Source organism: Rhinolophus sinicus, chromosome 11 (genome assembly GCF_057876585.1).
Source record: "Rhinolophus sinicus isolate RSI-liver-muscle chromosome 11, RSI-T2T, whole genome shotgun sequence".
Taxonomy (NCBI): domain Eukaryota; kingdom Metazoa; phylum Chordata; class Mammalia; order Chiroptera; family Rhinolophidae; genus Rhinolophus; species Rhinolophus sinicus.
In genome coordinates, this window is record NC_142511.1 from 11,359,080 (window position 1) to 11,384,887 (window position 25,808).

The 25,808-nt window shown below is 48.8% G+C and overlaps 1 protein-coding gene across 6 annotated transcripts in view; it reads left to right on the plus strand.

Moving 5' to 3' along the window:
• CACNA1E (calcium voltage-gated channel subunit alpha1 E) overlaps positions 1-25,808 on the plus strand; it is a 455,081-nt gene that overhangs the window by 407,365 nt on the left and 21,908 nt on the right. For all 6 annotated transcript variants that reach the window (XM_088801607.1, XM_088801608.1, XM_088801612.1 and 3 more), the window contains 11 exons: positions 3-140; positions 973-1,174; positions 1,975-2,139; positions 2,778-2,888; positions 6,897-6,980; positions 7,725-7,850; positions 10,894-10,959; positions 14,723-14,814; positions 15,380-15,545; positions 19,648-19,775; positions 24,418-24,514. In XM_088801607.1, the coding sequence (XP_088657733.1) occupies positions 3-140; positions 973-1,174; positions 1,975-2,139; positions 2,778-2,888; positions 6,897-6,980; positions 7,725-7,850; positions 10,894-10,959; positions 14,723-14,814; positions 15,380-15,545; positions 19,648-19,775; positions 24,418-24,514 (1,375 nt within the window). The remainder of the gene's footprint in view (positions 1-2; positions 141-972; positions 1,175-1,974; positions 2,140-2,777; positions 2,889-6,896; positions 6,981-7,724; positions 7,851-10,893; positions 10,960-14,722; positions 14,815-15,379; positions 15,546-19,647; positions 19,776-24,417; positions 24,515-25,808) is intronic.

Genomic DNA, 25,808 nt, shown 5'->3' on the forward strand with positions numbered 1-25,808 from the left:
AGAGGCAACTACGTCGATCATGAGAAAAACAAGATGGAGGTGAAAGGTCGGGAATGGAAGCGTCACGAGTTCCACTATGACAACATTATCTGGGCCCTGCTGACCCTCTTCACCGTCTCCACAGGGGAAGGATGGCCTCAGTGAGTGATGAGTTCGAGTCAGCATGCTTCTCTGTGAGCTGGGGTGGGGCCACGCGGTTGCCCTGAGAAGCTGATTCAAGATGAACAGCCCTTTGTTACTGTACCAGGGAGAGTAAGTGGTTGTGAGTGGGTGAGAGAGGCAGAAGAGAGGAAGAATGAAAATCCTTAAGGCAAAACTCGAGAGCGACATGACAAAGTCAGGGAAATATTTGAGACTCGATGTTTCAGCCAAGTATTGAGGAGTGGAGCAGAGCCATCTGACTGCTATAGAACAAATGAGTTTTAAACAGCTCTCTAGCCCTTACAAGAGTCGCTGGGAGCTGTTTTAAATCGATTTATACTCCAAGTTGACCCTGCACCTGAGGATTGAGGGTTAAGGATGAGTTGGTAGAACGCAGAGACACTTTCTATGATCAGACCTCTTGTAAAGAAGGTAACAAATTACAGTTGTCTTCCGCTGCCCATGGCTGTAGGGTGATTTCTCAGAGACTTGGCCATTACTAAGCCACCCCTTTTTGGTGGCAGCATACCCTACTCGGCTGCAAAATGCCAAATGGAAATCCAAGAGTCTCATGGTATTGACTCAACTATAAAATAATGTCACTCTGTTGCTTAGAAGGTGGATGCATGATGGAACAGGGGCTAGAAGAGCAGTGGGTCTGAATCTCCACCAACGTAGCTCTTATGGACCCCAAAAATAGTAATGGAAGATCTGAAAAGCCAAGGAGGTCAGATAAGATAGTAGGTGGCATGTCTCCTAATGAAGCCTTGAGCCAGAGCAGCTGCCAAGATGGCCACCCACCATCCGTGCCCCCTCGTTCTGCCCCCACAGAGTCCTACAGCACTCTGTTGATGTGACAGAGGAAGACCGAGGCCCCAGCCGCAGCAACCGCATGGAGATGTCCATCTTTTACGTGGTCTACTTTGTGGTCTTCCCTTTCTTCTTCGTGAATATCTTTGTGGCTCTCATCATCATCACCTTCCAGGAGCAAGGGGACAAGATGATGGAGGAGTGCAGCCTGGAGAAGAATGAGGTAAAACGAGTGGGCTGGAGTGTGGGACTGTCACAAGGGCCCCAGAAAGGAGACTTGGACCAGCCGTGTTAGGAAGGAAAACTGAATTTCCTTAACTCTATTAAGAATTATAGAGAGAAGATGAGAAACAATTATTCAGTCATCAAATAAACATTTTTTTGAGCATCTGCTCTGCTTGAGGCCCATGCATGAGACACAGAGAACTGGAAGGGACGTCAGTTGTCTAGAAGTGGGGGAATGTGTGCCAGAATTATAATGTGAAGACATCTGCTCACCTGGCCGCGTCCCTCTGTGGTGTGTATTTGCTCTAGGGGAAGGGAATATGGCTTTTCTTATTATTGCTTTTCTAATAAGCATAGTTCTGGCACTTTGTATGGTTCATTATTTTTATAATGGAACTGAACTAGGAGTTGTTAAGAGACTATAAGGGAAATGCAAATAAATGCTATGGGAATGCATAGAGAGAGATTTTTCCTTTGGACTGAGGGCATTAGGTAAGGGCTCCTGCCTAAATATCTCAGCCACATGCTGTGTAGCAAAAGGACATTATTAATAACCACTAAGTTCTTATCCATGTGCTGGAACCCCCCCCCCCCCCCCCAGTTCTGTGCATTCGTTCAAGGTGACATCTCCCTGTGGTTTTGACCATACAATCTCTGTCGCCATTTTTACCTCTGCTCGTGCAGTTCTCTTCGGTTTGCACAGCCCGTCTTCTCCTTCTCACCATCTGACAGAACCACCAGTGTGCAAGGTTTAGGGAACTTGGGCTGGGGCTAATGACCCCCCGTGACTTTCCACAGAGGGCGTGTATCGACTTCGCCATCAGTGCCAAGCCCCTGACCCGCTACATGCCACAGAACAGGCACACCTTCCAGTACCGCGTGTGGCACTTCGTGGTGTCGCCGTCCTTCGAGTACACCATCATGGCCATGATCGCCTTGAATACCGTCGTGCTCATGATGAAGGTGAGGGTGGTGGCCGAGGTGCTGGCGGGGGCCCAACCTCGGTGATTGTCCCCTCCCAGAGCGCTTGCGCGGACGCCCGAGACCCTGGGAAAACAGCCCACCTTCCCAGTCTGCTGCCTCCTGACCTCCTTTTCCATCGTGGAATCTCTTTTTGATCTTATCCAACAGCTCAGTCTCTGGGTTTTATGGGCAAAATGCAGTGAAACATAGCAGCCGTCTAGTAGCTCCCAAGACGGAAGGTGGTGGCGGCAGTGAGATGCAGACAAGGGTCGCTATGTCCAGGGGTAGAGGTGACCGTGGCGTTCTAAAGGAGTGTTGGAAGAGATTTGATCTTATGTAATGCTCAATGGGCAAGGAATGAACTCTGGAAAATGTTTCTGCCCTGCCCACCTTCGTCTCGAGGAAGGCTGGCTGTGTGGCTCATGAGCAGCCTTGGGGGCACGGTCTGTGTGTCCCTCTGTTTTGTTTTGTTCTGCCACACAGGGTATGCCGTCCAGTCTTCCATGTCCGTCTCTCCGACACCACGCAGCAGAGTGTCCCCCGAGGGCAGGGATGAGAGATGGCCAGCGTCGCTGACACAGAATACACCTCTCACCTTAAGGGTCTGGTTCTTTCTCTCTTCTTTTCCCTTCCTGCAGTACTACTCTGCTCCCTGTACGTATGAACTGGCCCTCAAGTATCTGAACATCGCCTTCACTGTGGTGTTCTCCCTGGAATGCGTCCTGAAGGTCATCGCGTTTGGCTTCTTGGTACGTCATGGACCCTGTCCTGCATCACCTCACGCTTGTCTGCCCTTCCTTTGGGGTGCGTCCCAGCGTTTGTCGGCAGGAGGGTGATTAGCGCGCTTCAGAAATGGTTCCTGTACCTACCCACCTGACTGTGGGCTCCTTTTGATTGCCAGTAAACTGCCGCAGAGACGAGGCGATGGGTGAGGGTGTTAGGAGAGAGGGCAAAGGAAACCCCAGCACCATACTCATCTGTCCATCAGCTCTGGTCCTGACAGATTCTGTCAGGGGTGACAATTATATTGGGTCTTGTTAGCGCTGCAGTTTATACGTCATTTGGAGTAAAACACGGATTGGACTAATAAACCTTCAGTGCTTGTTTACTGGTAAAAGGCATAACATTTCATAACTCAAATGAGGAAAGATCTGTCCCTCTTGGCCTCTAACATAGCAGGTTATAGATTTTACCAAATTATCCGTTAGTTGCATGAAGAGTAGTTTCTGCCAACAAAAGTAAATGTTTATTACTTTATTACTTAAGCTTACAAAGGCTAATGACCTTTAAAGTGTGTGTGTGTGTGTGTGTGTGTGTGTGTGTGTGTGTGTGTGTGTGTCGGGGGAGCAGGGAGACAGATAAATAGAGATAGATATGTGTGTATTCTGGAATCAGGTTTGGGGAGGGTTGGGATGAGCTTTTTGGCGTGAGTCCTCCTTTTACTTCTCAACTACTAATTATAATTGGCAGATTTTTGCATCTGCTCTCAAGAGTGTTAAGCAAATCTAGCCCTTTGCTTCAGTGCCCTGTAAACAAAATAGGCCTCTCTGCACCCCCGCCTCACTTCAGCGTATACAGGGAGACCAGTGGGATGCAGATGAAACCACTTGACAGCTGTTTCACACTTATTTAGTGTGTGAGCTACCGTTCCGAATTATGTAAGTATATGGCTTTCCCTACAAGAAGAGAAACTTCGCTTGTTATCTGAAAGAAGGGTTTGTCTGGTAGCGGCTTCATAATTGCGAGTGTTGCTTTTGCTCTCCTGATGGTTCTTTGAAAAGTCATTAATTTGATGGTTTGGGGAGGCGAGTTGAAAGGAGACCGTTGCAGGTGGCTGTTTTCTTGTTTGCTTGACTCCCTTTTGAGTGTTTTGAGGCTTGGGGGAAATAAAAGAGTAAAAAGAAACCACCACCAGCAAAGATGCCCGGATAATACAGTCCAGCCCTGAGCAAGGTGAGCTGGGTGAGGGAGAAGTGGTGCCACGCGGGGAAGTTTCCCTGTGCATATTGATTACTTGTGTGTGGTACTGACACCGTCTGTGATGCAAAACGCAGTGAAACATAGCAGCCGTCTAGTAGCTCCCAAGTCCCCCATTATGTGTCTAATTATGGTGAATGCTGGATTCATAACCACAAGCTTAAACAGATGATTCGGCCCCAAAGCCTGCCTCCTTCCCAGCCTCACCTCCATGTTTACATTCAAGGTCTAGAGGCATTTTCGTAATATAAACGGCACCACTCGTCCCTAATACATCTGTACGCTGAGAGTACTCTAGGTTTTCAGAATATCCTACTGTGTCCTGTTTTGTCAGATCTTCTCAATGACTCTGAAATAGCATGGCACATATCATCACGGTCATTATTGTTGTTCATTTAAATGAGGAAATTGACGTTCAGAAAGATTACATAGCTTTTTAAAGGTCACACAATAAGAGGCCGTAGAATTGGAAAGTGTCAGGGGAATTTGAAAAAACAAAAAGGGAGAAGGAAAAACAAGGCGCGAATGAGCATACATTGGCTGTCGATTAAGTACCAAACACTTTACGTGTTACTCATTTTAGTTTCGTAAAGTTCCCTTAGGTAGGCAGTTGTCAGGAAAATGCAGGGCTCAGGAAAATTCAATACTTCACGCCAGGTTACAGAAAGGCAGAGCCAGTGTGCAGCTCCTGGCCTGTCTGCCTTGAAAACCCACACCGTACCCACGACGAGTCTGTCCTGCATTGTTCTGCTGTCTACCACATGGTATTAGAAAGCATCCTGCTCTGGGACCCAGGCCCTCCATCTTCTCATCCTCTCTGCTATATTGAGGCCTATCCAAGAATTAGGAAGGTCACCCCACATTGAGAGCAGGGCAGCCCTGAGAATGGAGGAGTTCAGAGACTCAATTCGAAGATGTAGGTATTGTTCATGGAAAGTGCGATTGTGAAGCTGTGAGCCTCGGTTTCTCTACCTGGCAGGTACCTGTGGCTTTGGAATCAGACATGCTCTCTAAGCCTCACTTTTCTCATTCATAAAATGAAGGTAACAACAGCTGCCTTATAGCCTTAGATACGCGTTGGGTGTAGCTAATCAGGCAGTGTGCCCAAGGCATCTAAGACGTCTAGTCGTGAGTAGGTGCTCATTAAATGTAGCTTCTCTCCCTGCACGCCTCTCTCTTTACTGCATAGCTCTCCCCACTCTCCTTGCTAACCCTGCCACTCAATAGCTTATGAACGTACGAGGTATGACAATTAAGTTCACGAACTCACCCTAGAAAAGGTGCTACCTACCTCACTGCTGAATATCACTATGGTCACCTTTGAAGTACTCCCCTTGGGAAGCTATGCACCAACACCAGCGCCTAATCCACCCTTCAAAACAATTTTGAAACTCTTTCTGGAATGGCCATCAGAGCTGTCATCATATTACCGTTGATGTCCTGAATGTCATCAAAATGTCTTCCTTTATCTTCGGGTAAAGAAAGAAGTCATTGGGGGCCAGATCAGGTGAGTAGGGAGGGTGTTCCAATACAGTTATTTGTTTACTGGCTAAAAACTCCCTCATAGACAGTGTCATGTGAGCTGGTACATTGTTGTGATGCAAGAGCCATGAATTGTTGGCGAAAAGTTCAGGTCACCTAATTTTGTCACACAACCTTTCCAGCACTTCTAAATAGTAAACTTGATTAACTGTTTGTTCAGTTGGTACAAATTCGTAATGAATAATCCCTCTGATATTAAAAAAAGGTTAGAAACATCGTTGCAACAAGTTCGTGAGCTTAATTGTCAGACCTCGTAGGTATCACTCCCTACCTCTAGGCTCCATGGGAGGAATAAATGAATTGAATGAATGCCAAGGGCCAGGGCCAGCATTGGGCACACATAGGAAGGACTCACTGATGCCAGTTGTGGGGGGTACACTTCTGCAGGGCTCTGAGTCTCTTATGGGAGGTGCTGCCCACGGGCAAGCAGGTGACTTTGGGGAGACTCGGGTCCTGTTTCTTTTAAGGAATCTAGTCCAAGGTCTGCATTCACCTGAGCCCCGGAAATGGGCACATAGCCCACTCTCGCTATTAAGCAGAGTGTTATCTGGTTGGTGGGTTTTCCAGGTCCTTTTTCCTCCTTCATCTCCTTCAGCTTCCTTGTATTTTATTTCATTACACCTCCTCAAAAGGTATAGCAGAGCAGAGAAAGGAGGGAAAGAGGAAGTCCTCGTGTCGATCAGTAGTTGGTTAGAAAAGGCTCGATGGAGTTCATGGAGATTTTTGGCACATCTTTGATCTTTAGTCACGTAGGACGTCTCTGTGACTTATTGATAACTGAAAGTCAGAAGTGTATGTTTACAGGATCAACATGATACAAGATGGATAATTTAAAAAGTTATAGTTGTAGAAAACCTTAGGTTAATGTTACAGATAATTGTATTGTCTTGTAGGTGACAATGATGATCTCTCTTTTTTGGATTTTATAATGTTCTTAGCCACAAATCTCTTTCATCCATGAGCTTTTTGAGTGACACCTTCAAAATCAAGGTCTTCAACTAGTGACGGAACTGCTTCCCAAATGAGAAATTCCCAAATCAACAAAGGAGAAATAACACTTCTGGTTAGAAATAGGAAACGGAAGCCAAAGTTAGAATGAACTTGTACCTGAATGACAAGTTTTTAACCCTAAGTGACAGTGTCATGTAATGAAAGATGTCTTTCCTCCATTTTTATTTTCTTCCCTGTTTTCTTTCCCTCCTCTTTCGGATGCTCCCATGACTGAATCCACTTGGCAGAACTACTTCCGAGACACCTGGAATATCTTTGATTTCATCACCGTGATCGGCAGTATCACGGAAATCATTCTGACAGACAGTAAGGTGAATGGCTCGTAGAGTCTTATCTTTCAGCTTGGCTCTGAAGTAGCAGTAAAGAAACCCGCTGCACCTTCATTCCATTTTTAACTCATCAAACCAAATGTGTAGCCCTCCGGGTGTTCGGAGTCGGCTTCTTCACTCCTGAGCTTTCGCCAGAACGCGCAAACACTGAAGGGTACTGGCTCTCGTGGAAGCTTTGTTTCATGGGCATGACTCAAATAGCACACATCTCTGTGGATACGTGGAGTGAATAGAGGGTGCCAGGAGAGATCTGGTGTGCAAGGTGTTATGCTGGATTCTTGGAGAGACACAAAAGAGGCCCAGAATCTGTGCCCTCAAAGTCGTTAGACCTGAATAGCTCGTCCCAAAGAAGACTTGGAGAGCTCATCACAATTCTCTGTGAATATCGGAGGGCTGTCACGGGTGGAAGGGATCGTTAGATCTGCTCTGTTGGCATCTAAGTGCCAAGTTAGGGCCACAGACTAGGGGGGCCAGCTCTGTGTAATGTATGCAGTGCACCCTTCTGGGGAACTTCCATACCCTCCACCGTGGGCATAGAAGGCAGGTCTGGGAAGGCTTAGTGACATGGTCCTCACTCGCCCATCAGTTGGGGATGGGGTTAAAAGCAAGACAGGATCCACGTCCACTTTTATGATCTGAACGAGGGATAAATACGCCAATACTAGTGCTTAGATTTTCTAAATGACTATAATGTCACTAATTACATGTTTGCTTTTGTTCCACCAGCTGGTGAACACCAGTGGCTTCAACATGAGCTTCCTGAAGCTCTTTCGAGCCGCCCGCCTCATCAAGCTTCTGCGTCAGGGCTACACCATCCGTATTTTACTTTGGACCTTCGTGCAGTCCTTTAAGGTAAGAGGTACCAGCTCCTGCTCTTTGATGGTTGAGGTGGCCCTGTCATAGCAGGCAGCGCAGCCAGGTAACCTGGCGCCATTGCACAAGTCCCTTCACCTCTGGGACACTGAAGCTAGTAGACATGGCATTTGTCAGAATCATTCAATACGTATGACCGTTCTTAGTTACAGCCCAACTCGACTGGGCAGTGGTCAGCTCATGTCTGACTGGATTGAATCTCATTCTAGAAAAACATCTCAACTTGATAACTCAGTTATCTTCTCTGTCCACTGAGGCAGGGGGGCTTGTTTGACAAGCTGTGCTGCCTCCTAAGGCATCCTGAAACACCCCATGCCATCCTGTTCATATCGAGCCAGCCACCTGTAGTCGCATGCCCTCTGCATCTTCAGGGATGCGGCAGTGGCTTTATTCCACGTAACAGTTTTTCACAGGACTCCTTGAGTTGTGTTTTACAGCAAGATGACTCATACCTGTCCCCCTACGTCGTCATCATTGTGTGTCTTCTGAACCCCTGAGTGTACAGCACGCTAATGGTACCTCTGTGCCCTACCAACTAATAGGGTGTCTGGCAAGGTTAACATGGTGAGCTGCTTTTGAACAATCACATGGGAACGTACACAGGTGTATATGTGATAAATGTAAGTTAAAAATCAATACCCGAGACCCACTTTACTGGCAGACCCTTCCAGTAAAAGGAGTTTTCTAAGCATATTTCAATATCTCCAGGCTCCAGCAAATACCATCATTAGTTATTCGTAAGGTTCTGGGGACCTAAATGCTGTCCAAATGCTTACTGTTTTCCTCTTCCAAAAGAGGAGTGTTTAAAATGACTATGTTTTAAAAATAGACTTGATGATATTAAGTGATTCAAAGATGAGAAATCACAGATTTGCCTTCTTTATTTTAATTATTTGTATTTTTAAATTACAAATTAGCATAAAGAAGTGAATTTGTGGTTTCTCGTCATGTTGAAAGTGAGTTCAGCCCACACCATCGTTACTGATTTACGTCTCCATCAGGCCCTTAGTGTTTGAGATGAGACACCAGTTCTAAGGCTTTTCAGGCCCCGCGGAGCTGCCTGGACACTTTTGTCGTACCCAGAGTAATTATTTGGTGTGAGAACTCCCACAGAGGCCTTTGGAAAACCATTTTTCCAAAGCTAAATGGCGGGGGAGACATCTGAAAAACCGTAGCAAGAATGTACCATCTGAGTTTCCAGTGAATTCGGATTTAGAACTTCAAACCAGATGCTCTTAAAATCTTTTTTTAGAGGCCTGCCCAACAAGCTCCCGTTGTTCGCAAACCTCTTAAAAAATATATGTGTCAACCTGTCATATTATCATGAGTGCCAGTTCTCTGTAAAAAGGGATACTATTGAGGACAAAGAAAAAGCGTGTCAAAAATTGATGGCCATGTGGTTGGCTGATCCCCGTGAATACACAGAGAACTGTGACAACAGGTGACTCTGCCTCCAGGTGACACTCTGATAGATAGGTGTTTCCTTTTCAGAACAGAGCTGCGACACAGCTTAGAAGTCGTTTTCTCGATGTTGACACAACAAAGGCTGGTGCTGCCTAGACACAGCAGAGAGCCACATGATTTAAAAAACATGATCACTGCCTGTCCCCACCCACCCACACCCCAGCCCTGAGCACCCCCCAGTTCTCCACCAGGGACCCCTACTCAGTTCTTCCCTCTTTTCCCTTATTTTGTGTTGAAATGTATAACATGATAAGAAAGATCAGAAAGAATCTTTGGTCCTTCTAAAGTTCTAGGGGTCGGGAGAGATGAGCTAGGGATTGGCGACGTTGGGGTGCAGAAGGGAGAATACGGGCAGGAGGTCAACATGGAAGGTAGTAAAAGGTAGCAGCACCCCAGGTGGCGAGACACCTGCTCCCTTTCCGCAGAGGGAGTCTTCACAGGGCCCCTCAAAATGCAGCCATTGTGCCCAAGGTCTTGCAAGTCAGCACTTCATCAGAGAGGGGCTCTCCCCCCAACGTTCAGCTGTGTTTTCATGTTACCCTTCACCCAAGTTGCAGAAGTCTCCGAGGCCTCTTCATTCAGGGAGCTCTGTTGTTAGCTCTGCCCTGCTCGTGCAGTCTGAAAGCCTTTAATTGATCCCCTGGGATCCGTGCTGTCCACACTGTAGATACGGTAGCGACACACAATTGCACTGTCTTCCTGGGAGCTTCCTGGATGGTAAAGAAGAGGGACGTCCATGTCAGCACCGAGATGACCCCAAAAATACAGTGCCCACCCTGTCCCCAAAACCAAACTGCCCTATGTCTGTGTCCTCCCCCAGCCCCCAAGAGCAGTTTCCTGTCTTACATCTCTGTTCCTTGCCCGCCTCACCCCCATAATTGAAACGTTATCTCAAAGCGGCGCTTAGCTTGCACAGTACAGGATTTTGTGCCACCCAGCTTCGTGGCAGGGTGTGGTGGTAGCTAACACTTAAAAGATATTGGGGATATTGCGTGACTCATAGTGAAATGTCAGGAGGCTTAAACCCTGGGAAAAGGTGTTTTATCAGAAGATGAAGGAGCTTTCTAGGAACTGACAAACAACTGAGACCCCATTTGCTTTGCTTACAGATTCTCCATATGGGCTTCACGTTGAGTGAGGGCGTGGGAGGGGGTAATACAGGGATTCAGGAGACAAAGCTGGATGCTTGCTGTGTAATTTGCATCATGATTGCCCAGGTTATTAATATTCCGCATGCAAAGTGGGATGAGTCCCCGGCCCAGGAAGGTTTCCCAGTTCTCCCTGTAGATCTGGGCCACATTTCTGGGAGAGGGAATATTCTTGGCAGAAAGTAAATTACAAGCCACTCTGTGGCCAACAGCGTACATATCTGTCAGAGGACGTGGACGTCTGCAAAGTATGGCACCCCAAAACAGAGCTGCCCCAGGAAACAGTCCTAGGAATGTCTGTATAAGTCAGCCTCAGGGCAAGAGTTCCTGGACTGCCCATGAGGGCAAGTGGTCGAACCTGGGAGCTGCCTGCCTTTGAATTCATGGTCATATCTCTGCTTTCCTTCCAGGCCCTCCCCTACGTCTGCCTTTTGATCGCCATGCTTTTCTTCATCTACGCCATCATTGGGATGCAGGTGAGCTGGTGCATCAGGGGCCTGGTTGGGGACAGTTGTTGCCCAGATTATCTCTGGCTCAACAGCATGAGCAAACAGGACTGAGGGTACTTTAAAGAACCCTTCTTGCCCAGGGGCACGCTCCCAGGATCTTGTAGCAATGTGACCTTGGCACTTGCCCATGTGCTGGGCTTCCCAAGGCAGTCGCCCAGATATTCAGGGGCTTCCTGTGAGGTTGTTAGACTATGGTGCTGACGTATGACAAGCTGGACTTCTGTGGGCGTGGCAACAGAACTACAGCAAAGATGGCACCATTGTTCTTAACCTGAGGGGTCCCCCATGAGACTAAGTAGGGGGCAAGGTTCATTACGATCCATTGTTTAGAATCTCCCATATTTGAGCTTGGTCTTAAAAAAGTCATTTAGTTGTTCTCCTGTATACAGCAACACTAAATGTATCCAAGTTCATCTTGAATGGCTGAGATTTATGCCCTAAGAGGCACCATTGGGAACAACTTGTAGAGTTCCTGGCAGCATGCCCAATTCTAGGAAGACCCAAAAGCCACATTCCAGCGAATTTCTCTCAAAGGGCCATGCAGCTTGCCGGACAGTTGGGTTACCACAGCCTTTCCAGTTTTGGAATTGAGAAGTGGGTCAGGTTCCCACCTTGGATGTTTATGCAGGTAGCCAGAGGGCCACTGAGTGGAAGACGCCAAAAGATCTTTCAAAGGCAACTGTCATTTATGGTGGGTGGGCTCCTACTGAAAACAGCCAGCAGTATAGCCCACGAACCCACCCAGTCAGATACAGAGGCTTTCTGCTTGTTTAGGGGAGCCTGACTTTCTGACTTGTAGATAAAGGAGAGTAAACCCCAGCCTAGAACTTCAGGCAAGTGGCAGTCAGGCAGTTTGGCCATCTTTGGACTGCCAGCTGTCTTCTCAATGGTACCTGCTGTCTGGAGTCATTGGACACAGTTCCCAGGCTTGCTGAGTCAGCAGCCCTTTCCGTAAATAGCATCTCCGAAAGTCTCTTCTTTTGCTCTTTTGCCTGCACTTCTTCTAATCCCATTACTAGGTAGTTTGTTCGCCAAAAATACAGTAGAATGTCAAGGTCAAAAGGTGTGACTTGGTTGGGAAGGAATGCGTTCTCCTTCACAGAGGACATGTCAGTAGAGATTGAATGACGATGTCCAAGTGTGTTGAAAGCTGAATCCCAGCCAAAGTTTTAAGGTTGGCTTGGTGACTTCTAAGTTCCTTCTAACTCTCAAACATTTGATTCTAGAATTAAAATGTTCTCGAACAGCCCAATGAAATATGATTAAGTTCTTTTTTGCTTATGCATTTTTGCTTTTTCATTTTCAAGCGAAATAAACTAGAATTACACCATCTCCAGCATTAACTTGTTACTAATAGTACGGCTCATAATGCTAAAGCGTTTCGCCCTAACTTGAAGTCCTGAGTGTGCCAGACACTGTGCTAGATGGATGCTCTTACCTCCTCCCCTCCTCTCTCTCTCTGTCTCTCTCTCTGTCTCTCTCTGTCTCTCTCTCTGTCTCTCTGTCTCTCTCTCTCTCTCTCTCTCTCAGCTTGTCACTAGAAAGATTGCATCTCTAATAGTTATAACAAAGCAGAGGGATCCATGCAAACAGAAAGGCAAAGGGCAGTAGACAAAGCACTGGAAAGATATAAATAACCACAAGATGTGTCTATGAGAACTGTTATTCTGAACTTTCAGAGGCATCTTGGAAGAAGAGAGCGTGGCAGAGGAATCTGCAGATTTGGAAGGAAGGCGTAACTTGCTGAGTATGGAAAAGAGCCCTGGGCCACAGGTCCTTAGAGGTGAGGCTTTCAGCCTCAGCTCTGCCACTGACCAGCTGTGCAAGCTTGGACAGGTCACTGAACCTCTGTGGGCCTTAGCACCCTCACCAGTACAATAGAGGACTGGGATAGATAGCTTCACGGGTCCTTTCTAGTTCTAAAGCTCTGTGAGTGCAAGTGAAGATGGATTTAAATACTTTCAGTAAGTTTTCTGACGGACCTCAGTATCCCTTTTTTCTCTTCTATACCCTTTTGATGTGTGAGAGATTTTGGTTTGTGACAAGGGCTAAGTACAAAGCTAAAAAAAAAAAAAAAAGTGAAAAACATTTAAAGACCACCTTCACAATAAATATACATTTCTGGCTTGAAAATTATCTTAGAGTATATTCAGTGTATCTTCTGTTTCTTTGGCTCTTCCATACATACCTCATGCAAAATCACAGGGCCCTCCAGCTAGTTCATGATTGAATAAGGTGTTTGAGAAAATCATAATGAGGACAACTAATGATGGCTTCAAGCGTGTCCTAGGGAGGAAAAAACACTGGAAGTTTTGTGAATCTGATGAATCAGGGATAGATCGTGGATTCTGAACCAAGAGGGTGAAAATAAAGAGATGTGAACACAGGGAAGGCTATATGACAGTTTCCTCCTGGGGTGTCCAGAACTAGATTTGATCATTTGGGATTGTTTTCAATGCCACTGTTGGTCTGTTTGGAGCCCATCTGATATCTGCTGAACACATCTCACCGCTTCTTTCTTATTTCCTCCCTAGTGCTGCGTAGCTCAACCCGCTCCATTCTCCCTGAGAAACAAGTAGTGTTTGGGTTTTGAAAAACATTAGGAACAAATTCCCAAAGCAGGTGTCAGTGGGAGTTATTTGAACAAAATAACTGGAGGCAGAGATTGTTCCTCAGTTGCACATTCTGAAAACTGTGAGGGGGGAAAATGTGTTCCATTTAGCATATATTAAATAAGCTGAAACATGTTAAAGATAGGCTGAAAGTTGTCTCAAATGGCTGGAAAAGTGACCTGTATGCCTTCAGTTGTACAAACAGGGCCTCCTGAGACTAGATCCTGATCCCGGAAACATGGACGGAGAGGAAAGTGCGTACATTAGGCCCCCTTCTCATCAAAAGAGACTGTGGCTCTACCTTGGCTCCAGCCGCACTGCATCTGAGAGCTCATCATTAGTCACTGTCTGTGGATAAAGATCTCTGGGTTTTCCCTCTTTTTTTCATGTGAATTTGCATGGTGACCCCATTCTGAGCCCAGCGACCAATAGCAGATTGGTAAATTCACGCTCTAGCCAGTTCTGCCCAAATCCGTTTTCTTTTTCCTTTTCCAAGCACCCAGCCGCCCTGACTGTCGTCATCCCGCTGGCCCGGACTTTTTATGGGTGCGTTCATTCTCAGGGACTCTAGCTCACAGACATATCGACCTTCTCAAATGTGACGCTCTGGACAGGAACACATCCAGAGAAGCCAGACATGGCCTTCTCTGACCTAACCTCCTTGCAAATTCCAGGGCAGCATCTGCCCAAGCCATAAATCACATCTGTAAACACAGACATCCCGTTACTACCTGGGACAGGAAGAGAGGGGGAGCTCCTTCCCTGGCTCTGGTTATGGGGTGATGTCTTTGACAGACGGCTTGAGTACCATGGTGACAGGTACCATGGGAATAAGAAGGCCAGCCTAGGTGTGGGCGGAGCTACCTGCAGGCAGAATAACGGGCAAAGATCTTGCCTTCTGTGGTCCTCTTGGCTTCCCTGGACACTATTACTCCTGCAGATCAGGCCGAGAGCACGGGCTCCAGCGGACTCTCTGGGTTTGGGTCGTTTGCTTCAGTGTCAGGAGGAGCCGTGCCCGTGGCCTTGGGCAGCCCTGCAGGTGCATCTAATATCCATACGCTGGACACACGTCACAGCTCAGTAATGCTCGTGGCTTCCTGTTGTTTTTTCTCCTCAAGGTGTTTGGAAACATCAAATTGGATGAGGAGAGTCACATCAACCGGCACAACAACTTCCGGAGTTTCTTTGGGTCCCTCATGCTCCTCTTCAGGTACCGGGAAGCGTAACTGTACTTGTAGCTGGAGTCCCCCTGAGGGAAGCAGTCGGTCTGCTCCTCCCCCCCACCCCTCTGTCTCTTTATGCTGCTTGTTCTGCTCCTGTTGGGGTGTACAGTGCAGTGGGGGTGGAGGCGCAGAGCCTCGGCAGAACTGACCAGACGACAGTAGAACGTTTCCTCAGCTTTTCTGACTCAGTAGTTAATTTGCAAACTGCCACTTCCACACGTTCTCCTGGGCTCTGAGAGGGGGAAGGAGAGGGTAGTTTTTTGAAGAGCAAACTCCATTTAAGGGCTGAAACCTTGGCTGGCCAGGTTTATGTGGGGACTTTGAGAGTCCCACCACTATCAGCAGAGAGTCTTCGAAAAACAGAGGCGCAGTGGGGAAGGGGGCAGAACCCAAGGCAGACCTCATTGGCACTCGCCATCTCTGCATGGAAAGCACTAGAGGGAGGCTGAGTGGCTACAGAGGGAAGCTTCTGGGCCCACGGTGAGAGAAAGGGGAAGAGGAGACAGGACACGCAGACCTGCTCCTACTAACCAGCATGTCCTCCGGACTCAGGAGCGCCACAGGAGAGGCCTGGCAGGAGATCATGCTGTCGTGCCTCGGGGAGAAAGGCTGTGAGCCAGACACCACGGCCCCCTCAGGGCAGAGTGAGAATGAACGCTGCGGCACCGATCTGGCCTACGTTTACTTTGTCTCCTTCATCTTCTTCTGCTCCTTCTTGGTGAGTAGCACGGTGTTCTTTGCTCGAGCGGTGGCCCATCCCATCCCGACTCACCCCCGTGATGAACAGTCAAGACATGTTTCCTTCAGCGTCTGTTCACACGTGCCCTGCGGCCCCCGGTGAGACACCTGATTTCCTCAGGAGAGCACTTAGCGGCCAGGGTACTCCTGGGTGGGTGACTTTCCATGGTTGACAGAAGACTTTTCTGCTTCTCGGGAAGGGTTGCTGTGAGAAGGGATGGTCAGTGAACAGAACAGTGAACTTCATGTTGAGTCTGTTGTGACCTAGCGTAACTCCTTCCCCTTCTGTACCTCAGGTGTTTCATAAGTAGGGCCAAGAATATCTTCTCTCTCTTTTGGGGACTTCTGAACTGTTTAAGAAAGGTGCCTTGAATATATAAGGCGATAGCATGAATAAGAGGACAGTGATGACAGTATATAACGGAATAGATACTCTTCTCTCTTACATCGTTACGTTTGATGACAGTTGGCCAGCTTGGTAGACGTGAAAGGACGTGATTGCTTTGCGCACTAGTAAATATTGAGTAGTATCTGTGGACACACCCACTTATAAAACAGTGAGAAGCCCTAGGTGCCACCTTACTTAGTCCCTTAGGGAGAAAGCAGGAATCAGCACCCGGCACCCGGGAATCTATCCTGCATAATCAGACAAGTGGTGATAAACAGAATAATGGACGAGGAGCTACCACATTAATAAAAGGGTCCGTCTGGTGTTTCTGGCCACCCTGACGTCACTCAGCTCTGCTTTACTGCTGATGCCACTGGCTGGACAAAGATCTAAAAGTAAAGCAGTGCCACTGAAAAGAAGGTCAGTTTCATGGCCGTCCATCGAAAAGTGAGTTAATTGTCTCAGATCCAGGCGTTTCTACCTCTTGGAAAGTGATCCCGCGGGGACGTGCCATGTGTCCAGCCCTCGGGTGTGGGGAGGTGGCTTGCAGATGGACTGTTAAGGGTGACCGCCCGGCTACGGGAGCAGAGATGAACCACCTGGAGACTCGGGGGGTCCACACAGTGCTGCTCCACCTGTGGCCAAGACACCTTCCCCTTTGTGGCTTCTATAAAACCGGAGGGAAGAGGACGTGGTAATCAGAGTGTTTTTTGCGTGGTGAGCGGATTCATGTGGTTGAATACACTGCCTTCTCATGGGTGTGGAAGGTTTCTAAATGAAAACAAAACAGTATCCTGTTTAAAAACATGGAAACTGTACAATGCAAATAACTGAAAGGCAACTTGGAGTCTTGAGTTGATTCATTCCCATGTTCAGCCCATTTTTATGGAGTGGCTGTTGAAGGCTTATTCTGAGCGAGGCCTCGGGGGTAAAGCTGTCAGTGAGGCACAGTCCCTTCATCAACCTGCAGTCAAAGGGTACAAGACATGCAGGTGTCACAGCGCTAGTGACAGGTGCGAGATGGAGCCTATGGCAGGGCCTGTCGACGGCTCGGTTTCATCCTACATGGTTCAAGTGTTTAATACTAAATATTTAAAAGAAACCAAAGCTATAACTGGAAAATTAATTAAAGACTTAAATGTACTTTTAGAGTTTTGAACTGGAGGGTGCTGCATAATTCACGTTAATGTTATTTTTAAAGAGACTATATTCAGTCTGAGGTGATCTGCTTTCCTGTCTCAGCCCTACGTGAGATTGACCTTGGGCGAGTCCCACAGCTTCTCAGCTCAACCAGCCATTCTAGAACGATTGACGGATGCGCTGTGACGTGCCGGGCTGTGTGCTTGGAACAAAGACTCCAGATGGGTGTAGGAAGCACTGTGTCCCTGAAGGGCCGCCTCCCACAAAGTTAGCAGGAGCGTTCAAGCAAATAATAGGTGTGAGTGTGCACACGACACTGTAAGAGACGACGCGTGTAACGCAATGATAATACTAAGTTTTTGTTCCCGTTAATACTAGGTACCGAGAAAGGAGTATAACAGAAATGTGTGGCCACATGGACAACCTTTGTAACCCATGTAGTGACTGAATATATTCACTGTGGCTCCAGTCCCAGCGACAGAAAGAAAGGCCCGTGCTAGGATCGGCTCAGCCGCCTGGGACAAAACTCCCTGAAGAACAGTGGCTTAACCGAGGGATGTTTATTTCCCCCAAACACTGGAAGTCTGTGAAGTCTGGAGGAAGGAGCATAGGCTCGTGGTGGCGCCACAGAATGGTTAGCGCCCAGACACCATCCCTCTTTCTCCGCCATGACCTCCAGGGAGTGACCCTCATCCTCATGAGGCTAGACCCCCAGGCATCCACATACATTGTAGGCAGAGGGAGGGAAGGAGAGAAGGAGGGAGGGAAACTGGCTACTAGGATGCTGCCAGCAGTCTCTCTGTATCGCAGAGAAGACTCCAGCCAGGTCCTTCCCGCAGACTTCCTCCTGACCTGGCTACCCCGCCTGCATATCTGGCACCTCCATCCACCAGCCACTTAATCTGGGCGTCATCCACAGAGACTCTTATTTCACGCCCACCACCCATTGGTCTCTTGCAAGTGACAGCCTGGCCCATCTGGCTGAAGTAGAAAGAGATTTATAGGCACATGGTGATGAAGGGTCCTGGGGCAGGACAGCCTGAAGTGGGCTTGATCTGGGGCTCCGATGACGTCATCGGGACAGGTTTCTTTCCTATTTATAGCTCTCTTGCTCTAGACTCTTCCATGTGAGCTCTTTTCTCAAACACCCCAGTCTGTGGCTCCAGGACAACTGCAGCAGCCACTCTAGATTTCGGTCCTCGCTCATTCAAGACCAACAGGGAGGAACAACTCTTTTGTCCAGAAGAGTCAGTACCATTTGTCGGCCTTGATTGGATCACCAGTCGCTCTGGTCCAGGGGAATGGGATCCAATGATTGGTTGAGTCCTGGGTCACAGGTGGTGCCCCATTAAACATATTAACTAGGAATAGGCAAGGGGTGGGTCCCCAAGATAGCAGAAGTATGGTCCGTGGGTGCTGCAGAGCCAGGAAACAACAAAACCGTGCTGTCCACTGTGGTCATCTAGTCCTGCCAATTCTACCTCCTTTCACTCCCCTGTTCCTGCTACTGTCCTGCCACTGCCGTGGGTTAGGGGCACAGTGACACCCTCCACACAGCTGCCCAGGATTCTTTCTGAATGCAGATTTCCCTTGGTCTCTCTCCTAGTTTAACCCCCTTTAGTGGTTCCTGTTCCCTACTCCATCATCCAGCCCCAAGGTTGGCAAACGGTAGCCCACAGGCCAACCCGTTTTGCCACCTGTTTTTGTAAGGCCCTTGAGCTAACAATGGTCTCTGCATTCTTCAGTGGTTCAGAAAGAAATCAAAATAAGTATTTCAGGACGTAAAAATTACGTGAAATTCAAATCCACACTTCTTTCTGTTTCCCACCGTAACCTGCATAGGGTGCTTTCAGGGATTTTTTATTTTTTAATCTGTAACATTGGTATGTTTCAAGGTGTCACAGTCTATACTAAATACTAAATCAGTCTTTAAGAATATTCGAGTAACAACATCTAGGGAGTGTCCGCTGTGTTTAAGCAATGCGCTCGGCATGGAAATGCATCTCTAGATAAGAACTTTCTTACCCCCCTTCCCTAACACCTGGATCTCTGTTGGGAATACAGTGGGTGGACGATAAATGTTGTCGCACAAGTAAGTGGCAGAACAAGATCTCAGAATCCACGCAAGAGCCGTGCATAGCTTCAAGTGGTCACACAGTTGGCCACACGTGTGGTCAGCTCTGAGACAGCTCATCAGATCTCTTGGTGGCTCCCTTGGTGGAGCCAGGCTGGGGCAGGGAGGCTGGCAAGCAGGGTTGGTATCAGGCTTTGACTTCCTCTACCTTTGAGCCTATTGTGGCTGCTGTTCCTTCTGCTCCAGTAACAGTCAAATGGAACAGGAAGTGAAAGTCAGAAGCGAAGGTGGAGTGCTTTGTTGGGAGACAGTGGCGTAGAAACGTGAACCGACGCTTACACAATGAGACGTGTGGTACTTTAATGAAGATGTGTTGCATTCACCGGGGTCAGCTGGGCTTTCCTTAGGGCCTTCGGCCCTGAGGCCTGGTTTTCTGCTTCAGGTTTCCCCTAACTCCTTTCCTCCCACCTTGTCCTCCAGATGCTGAACCTGTTTGTGGCCGTCATCATGGACAACTTTGAGTACCTGACGCGGGACTCGTCCATCCTGGGGCCGCACCACCTGGATGAGTTTGTCCGCGTCTGGGCAGAATATGACAGAGCTGCATGGTGAGTAGGCCTCTGGGCCAGCCCAGCGGGGCCTGTATCAGGTCGCTCGAGTTCCAAGGAAGAGGGTGGCCTCGGAGCCCCCCAAATGCTTGCCCGTGACACATGGAAAGGAGCTTCTTCTTGCTCGTAGCCCATGGAAGAGGCCAGGCCCTCAGCTTGGCTCTGGGATCAAAGACTTGGCTTCTTTATCTTCCTCTCCCCTCTCGTTCCCTTTCTTTGCCGATCTCATCACACAGCCCACACCTCAGAGTGTTTGGCTTCAATCCCCAGAGGAGCGTCCAATAATCTCTGTCTTGTTTCCCTGCCCAATGTCTTGGTGGACTCCTTTGAGTCACCGAGGGTGGGGACGGTGGGGCTACGAGCGTTTTCTGGGCCAGTTGGACATCTGGCCACCATGGTCAGTGACACTAGTGTTTTGTGTCTCTCATCCCTTTCAAAAGGTACAGTTTGAGATAACTCTGAAATTATATAAAAACCCAAGTAAGTTGTTCTTCCAACTGATCCCTTAAACACTTGTGGATTTTTATTGTGTGCAACTGAGTTAAATGTCAGGAATTTGTGGGGATAACGCCCCAGGTCTTGTCCACTGTCCAATAGTTCTCAAGTGATGTTGTGCCCTCTGGGCTTTAGCGCAGGGGTTGGCAACCCTCGGAAAGCCTGTAAGAAGCGCTATCTTTCATAGGAACAGGCCATGTTGCTTCCACCTGGCACCCCTTCATAATCTGAGACTCTTGCCAAATTTATTCTTCTCTGAGGCTGTTGAACTTGGGTTACTGCTTTATGGGTTAGAACTGTGAACCAGAAGTCCCCTTCCCCTCAGGAATTAGTAATGACTTAGAGTAATGACACGGAGTTCTCTACATCCATTCCTGTTACAATGGCTGAGCGATGGCTTTTACTCTCTGGCCTTCCTTTCCAGTAGACAGGCTGCTTAGAGAGCACAGGGCGGTGTGTTAGAGGGACTCAGCCAGGCCTGCATCTGTCAGCTCCGTGGCCTGGCACAAGTCCCTTAACCACTCAGCTTCCTCCTCTGTGGAAAGGTGATAATGCTACCTACTAACCTTGAGGGCTGGTGGTGAGGATTATATTCAATCACATAGGTAACTGTTACTATAATTGACAATCACCATATGGGAAAGCAACTGGAAAGTATGCAAAATCGGTCTGGAAAACATGGATGGCCATGAGATTGGGAACCTGAGAGAGGAGAAACCAACTGCACGCAAAGGAGTTCCATGCTCACCCAGCCTCGTGCAGGTGTCTTTGGCTCTCAGAAGCCCCAGCGTCCTGTGGCTTCACATTATCTTGGGACCCAAATGCCATGTGCATTAAACATGCCTTCCCGTCCCCGACCTCCCACCCTCCCAACACACGCACTCATTCCGGCTGCTGGGAAGAAACAATTCCGTGAGGACTACTCCTGAGGCTTACATACATGAGCTTTGAAGAGAGCAGAAAGGAAAAGGAGAAGCTCTGCTGTCCGCTTTGAAATTCATAGTGTAACGTGTTCTGGTTAGAGTTTCACTGGCCTCCTTTATGAGATGAAGGGGGAAAACTAACAAAGATACAGTGAGTCAGCGTCTTCAAAAAGAAGCCTGATCCAGGCAGCAGAGACCATCAGCCTATAGACAGCAGTTCCAACCCACCAATGTCCCAGTCTCAGTAAGAAAACGTAATAGAACAAATGGTTAAAGTACCTCCTCCAAGAGTTAAGAGGCGGGAAGTACTGATGAGCTGCGATTTGGAAGAACAGGAGGAATCAACACCAGAATTAAGAAAAGGCTAGAAGGAGTGAAGCTGGGGTAGAGTCCTAGTCTCCCCATGGCTGCTGGTGAGGATGCTGCTCGGAGATGCAGACGTGTGCTTATCGTTTCCGGTGGACGCTCTGGTTCAGACCAGGATGTGTCTAGATCCTTGGCTATTGCTTTCTTGTCCTGACCCCTGACGGAGCCTATGCGTTAGCCACTGAAAATGAATCAATTGTTAATTCTATCCTTTCTCCAGTGGGAAAAAGGGGTTGGTACGATGGGTCTCATTGTTTCTGGAACTCGGACTGTTTCACACCAAGCTGCCTGTGAGCTGGGCAGTGGGAGCGGACCTGGGGAGAGGACCACTCTCTGGACACAGATCCCCGCAAGCCCCTGTCCAGTGAAGAAGAGCTTGCCCAAGTCTCAGCTCAGGAAATTTCTGCCGCAAAGAGAAGCACAGCCCTTTGCAAATTTCCTGATGCCAACTGTACTCCTTGCTAATTAGCCTAATGGGAAATTTGTCTCTCGCCATCTGCAGAGAGACGCTGACTCCCCACTACCGCCCGACAAGCAGGTCTGAGGAACGGACTCTGGTCTGTGTCTGCAAACAACAAACAGTGCTGCCATCCATTTCACGGCAGCCTGGCATCCGCTCCTGACAGCGGGCAGAGCATTTGTGAATTGGCAGTTCTTTGAGACCTAGCTCGAGCTGGGGTCTACTTTTCTACATCTGGACAGGTGTGGGCCAGATAGGTCTCTTGGGGTGCTCTTGTCATGCAGCAGTCCCCTTGGGCACTGGACGGGCTCGACTGCCTTGGAATATTGGGGGCACTGTGGTTTGCAGGGTGAGCCCTCTCTGATGCTCACTGTTCTTCGCCTCCCCTGGTGTAGCGTTGCCAGGCCCCAGGAAAGAAGCTGACCTTCCTCTTCCAGCCATACGCTTCATGGCTAAGCTGTCACTTCTTTCCCGCCTTCTCTGAGTGTCCTATTAACCCACTTCTGCTTCCTTTACAGTGGCAGGATCCCGTATAAGGATATGTACAAATTAGTGCGGGTGATCTCGCCGCCTCTGGGCCTGGGAGAGAACTGCCCCTACAGGGTGGCTTGCAAGGTTTGCCTCCCAGTCCCCAGCCGCGACTGGCGGTGGGGTGCGACGTGGAACCCCTCCTCTGTTCTGCTCCACCACCACTGTGCCACATGAGGGAACCTTCATGCTGCTTTCCTTTGAGTTTAAAGAGGTCCCAACCCTCCCAGAACCAGCAGCTGTCACATAGGAAGAAGGGCACGTTTTGGGGGGAGGACAGAAGAGTTAAGGACTCAACCATAAAGGCTGATTTGACCTCTCGCACTTTCTTCACATGCACACACTCACCCGTGCGTCTGCACACATTCTCTTTCCCCACTCCACCTTAATCTATAGATATAACCAGAGGGACCCCTCCCTCCTCCAGAGAGATGATAGAAATCTCTCATCCCGGAAAGAGCTCTGGTTTCCCTTCGCTGGAGACAGACAAGCTTCCTGTTAGCAAAACAGCGTCATCGTTCCATAAATAATGTAGCAAAGTGTGATCCTTGTCACGCCTGCCCTCCAGCTCCTGGATAGTTTGGCCAGAAGCGATGATAAAAGCTATAGGAAGGAAAGCGGATGAAAAACAAGTTAGAATTAGGGCAAGAGGTGAGAGTAGGTAAGAAAGCCCAGCTTTGGTGTGTATGGAGAATTTCATAGCTCCGAGGGGTTAGGGAGGTCACAGTAGAGGACAGAGGGCCCCTGAGCAGATTTCTCACCTCAGCGTCCTGCCATACATTGTGGAGGGAGCCCAGGGGCCTGTCATAACTGCCGAGTCACTGCTTGGTTGTGAAACCAAGGACACTTTCAGAGGCACACGGGACCTCCCTCTCCAACTGGGCCAGTCCCTGGGAACTCGGACATCCCAGTGGTCTGCCAAGCCCCCTAGATAAGGAAGGCTCTCCTGGGGCTGCAGAGGGAAGCGTGGGCCCGGCAGCTGGAAGAAGACTTAGGCCCAGGAAGATGCCGGCCTCAGCTGGCTTGAGATGGAGACGCAGTAATTCCCATACGCGGGAGGCTGAACAGCTGCCTCTGCTGAGACTCTTTAAACTTGACCCTGGTGAAACCTGCAGCCGCATGACGGGAGAGCTGGGGAGGGCCGCATGGCATGCAAGACGCTCTTCCTCCTCCTGGCTTTGTTTCTCTGTCCCCAGCATGCCATCGCCCAGGGGCATGCTGGGAAGTAAAGAGCTGTCTCCTCCACAGAGCCAGGTGGAAGCAACGGGGCGACTGCTAAGCAGACACAGCCCACCACTCACGTCGCGCCTGCTGCACACACAGCGCAGAGGGGGATACGCGGCGTTCTGCCTGTGGGTGCAGAGCAGGAGAAAGGCCTGACTTCCAGGCCGGCGCCTGGACGTTCTACCCCAAGGCCGGAGCGCCGTTTATCCGGTTTATACCAGTCTCACACAGCCCTGGGAATGGAGCACACGCTTGTGTTGTACGGGGGCCATGGCGTGGACAGAGAAGTAGGGGAATGCCCGCTCAGGAGAACGCAGGCGAGTCCCCGTGACCGAGCACACGCGAGTCAGAGGGACCACACAGGGGATGCCACCAGCGTTCTCGGGTCTGTGTGAGGCTGACATAAATCCGCACCAGGATGGAGTCCCCCGTAGGATTTGCCTTGATTAACGGGTTTCCTGTTCTTTTCCTGTTTGTCCATTTTGTTTTGTTTCTTCCTCTCCTGTTTTCCGTATGATTTTGTTTGTTTTGTTTTTGCTCTCTGGGAATGCCTGTTCTCCCCTCCTACCCGTCTGCATCCTTCTCCCCACTCCCTTTCCTCTCCCTGCCCCCGCCCCCCACCCCACTTACCGCCCCCCATGAGCAGTGGCCGCATCCATTACACTGAGATGTATGAAATGCTGACCCTCATGTCACCGCCGCTAGGCCTCGGCAAGCGATGTCCCTCCAAAGTGGCATATAAGGTAGACCACCCCTTCCTTTGTTCTGGGCTAGAGACCAGCAGAAAGCGGGAGCCAGCTGTGGGGAGGCCAGAACCCGGGAGGAAGCTGGGCTGGGGAGGCGGAGGAGGGAACGAAGGAAAAGAAACGAGGAAGCTGCCGGTCAGGAAGGTTCATGGAAGGATGACGTCCTGAAATGACACAAAGGATGGTTTGCAATACGACTCAGCGCGGGGTTTTTTTTTCTGTTGTCATTCTGTGTTTAACGACAAGTGTGTGGCTTCTTGTGAGTGGTTACCAGAAAGGAAGTGTTGAGTAGCGTGTTTGCTTTTAGAGGAGGCAGAGTGGTGGCCTGCAGTGTAGTGTATGTGGGCAAGAGGGGAGCCTAACAGCAAAACAGATATCAGAGCTTATAAAAAAAAAAAAAAAACACAACCTCCAATCAGATAAGTTAGGGAAATAATGCAAACATTCTTCTAAACATGGTTCAAGAAGAAATGTTTAGGAGAGAAGAAAACTCTTAACAAATTTCTCCCGCGACTTAGGAAGGAGCTCTGGCATGGTTCCTTCTACGTAACAGAGAAACAGAGGAACGTGACTTCTAGCCCATGACATGTGGTAAAGAATGCAGCTCCCTTTCCCCGTGGGCTGAGCTCCCCAGTTCTCTTGCCAATACAAGGGGAGGGGTGACGATGGGCCCATGTGGCATTCAGGATGTAGATTTCCCTTCTCGACATGACGGAGCTATGGGACCTGGCACTGTATTATGGGTGGATTCCCCCTGGTTTGCACAGGGCAGCATTGTCCGTTGGGAGTTACCTGCCACTCAGGTGCTCATAGCTTTGGGGCCTGCATTTTTTCCTCTACAATTAGTAATACAGTGGTGCCTCGATTTTCAAACGTCTCCGTTGATGAACATTTCGGTTTACGAACGCCGTAAATTCCATGGATCGATAGTGTCATTAGATAGTAAAATTCATGTTAAATTTGCAGTTTCAGGGGTTGACTGTCAAGGTCTGGAACGGATTAATCCATTTTGCTTCACTTTCCATGGGGAAACCGTGCTTCGGTTTTCGAATGTTTCAGAACTTGAACGGTCTTCCGGAACGGATTATGTCTGCAAAGCGAGGTAGCCTTGTAGTTACTATTAAGTCCCCTTTGGTGTGCAGACGGCCCCAGAACTCTGCAGCTTTCATTCACCAGGAATCCACCCCAGCAGTGTCGCCACTTCTCTAGAAACTTAAGGAAGTGGGAGAGAGAGGGACCTGGCTAAGACACCGTGTCTGTGGGATCACGTTAGACAAGAGGTTCCAGTGAA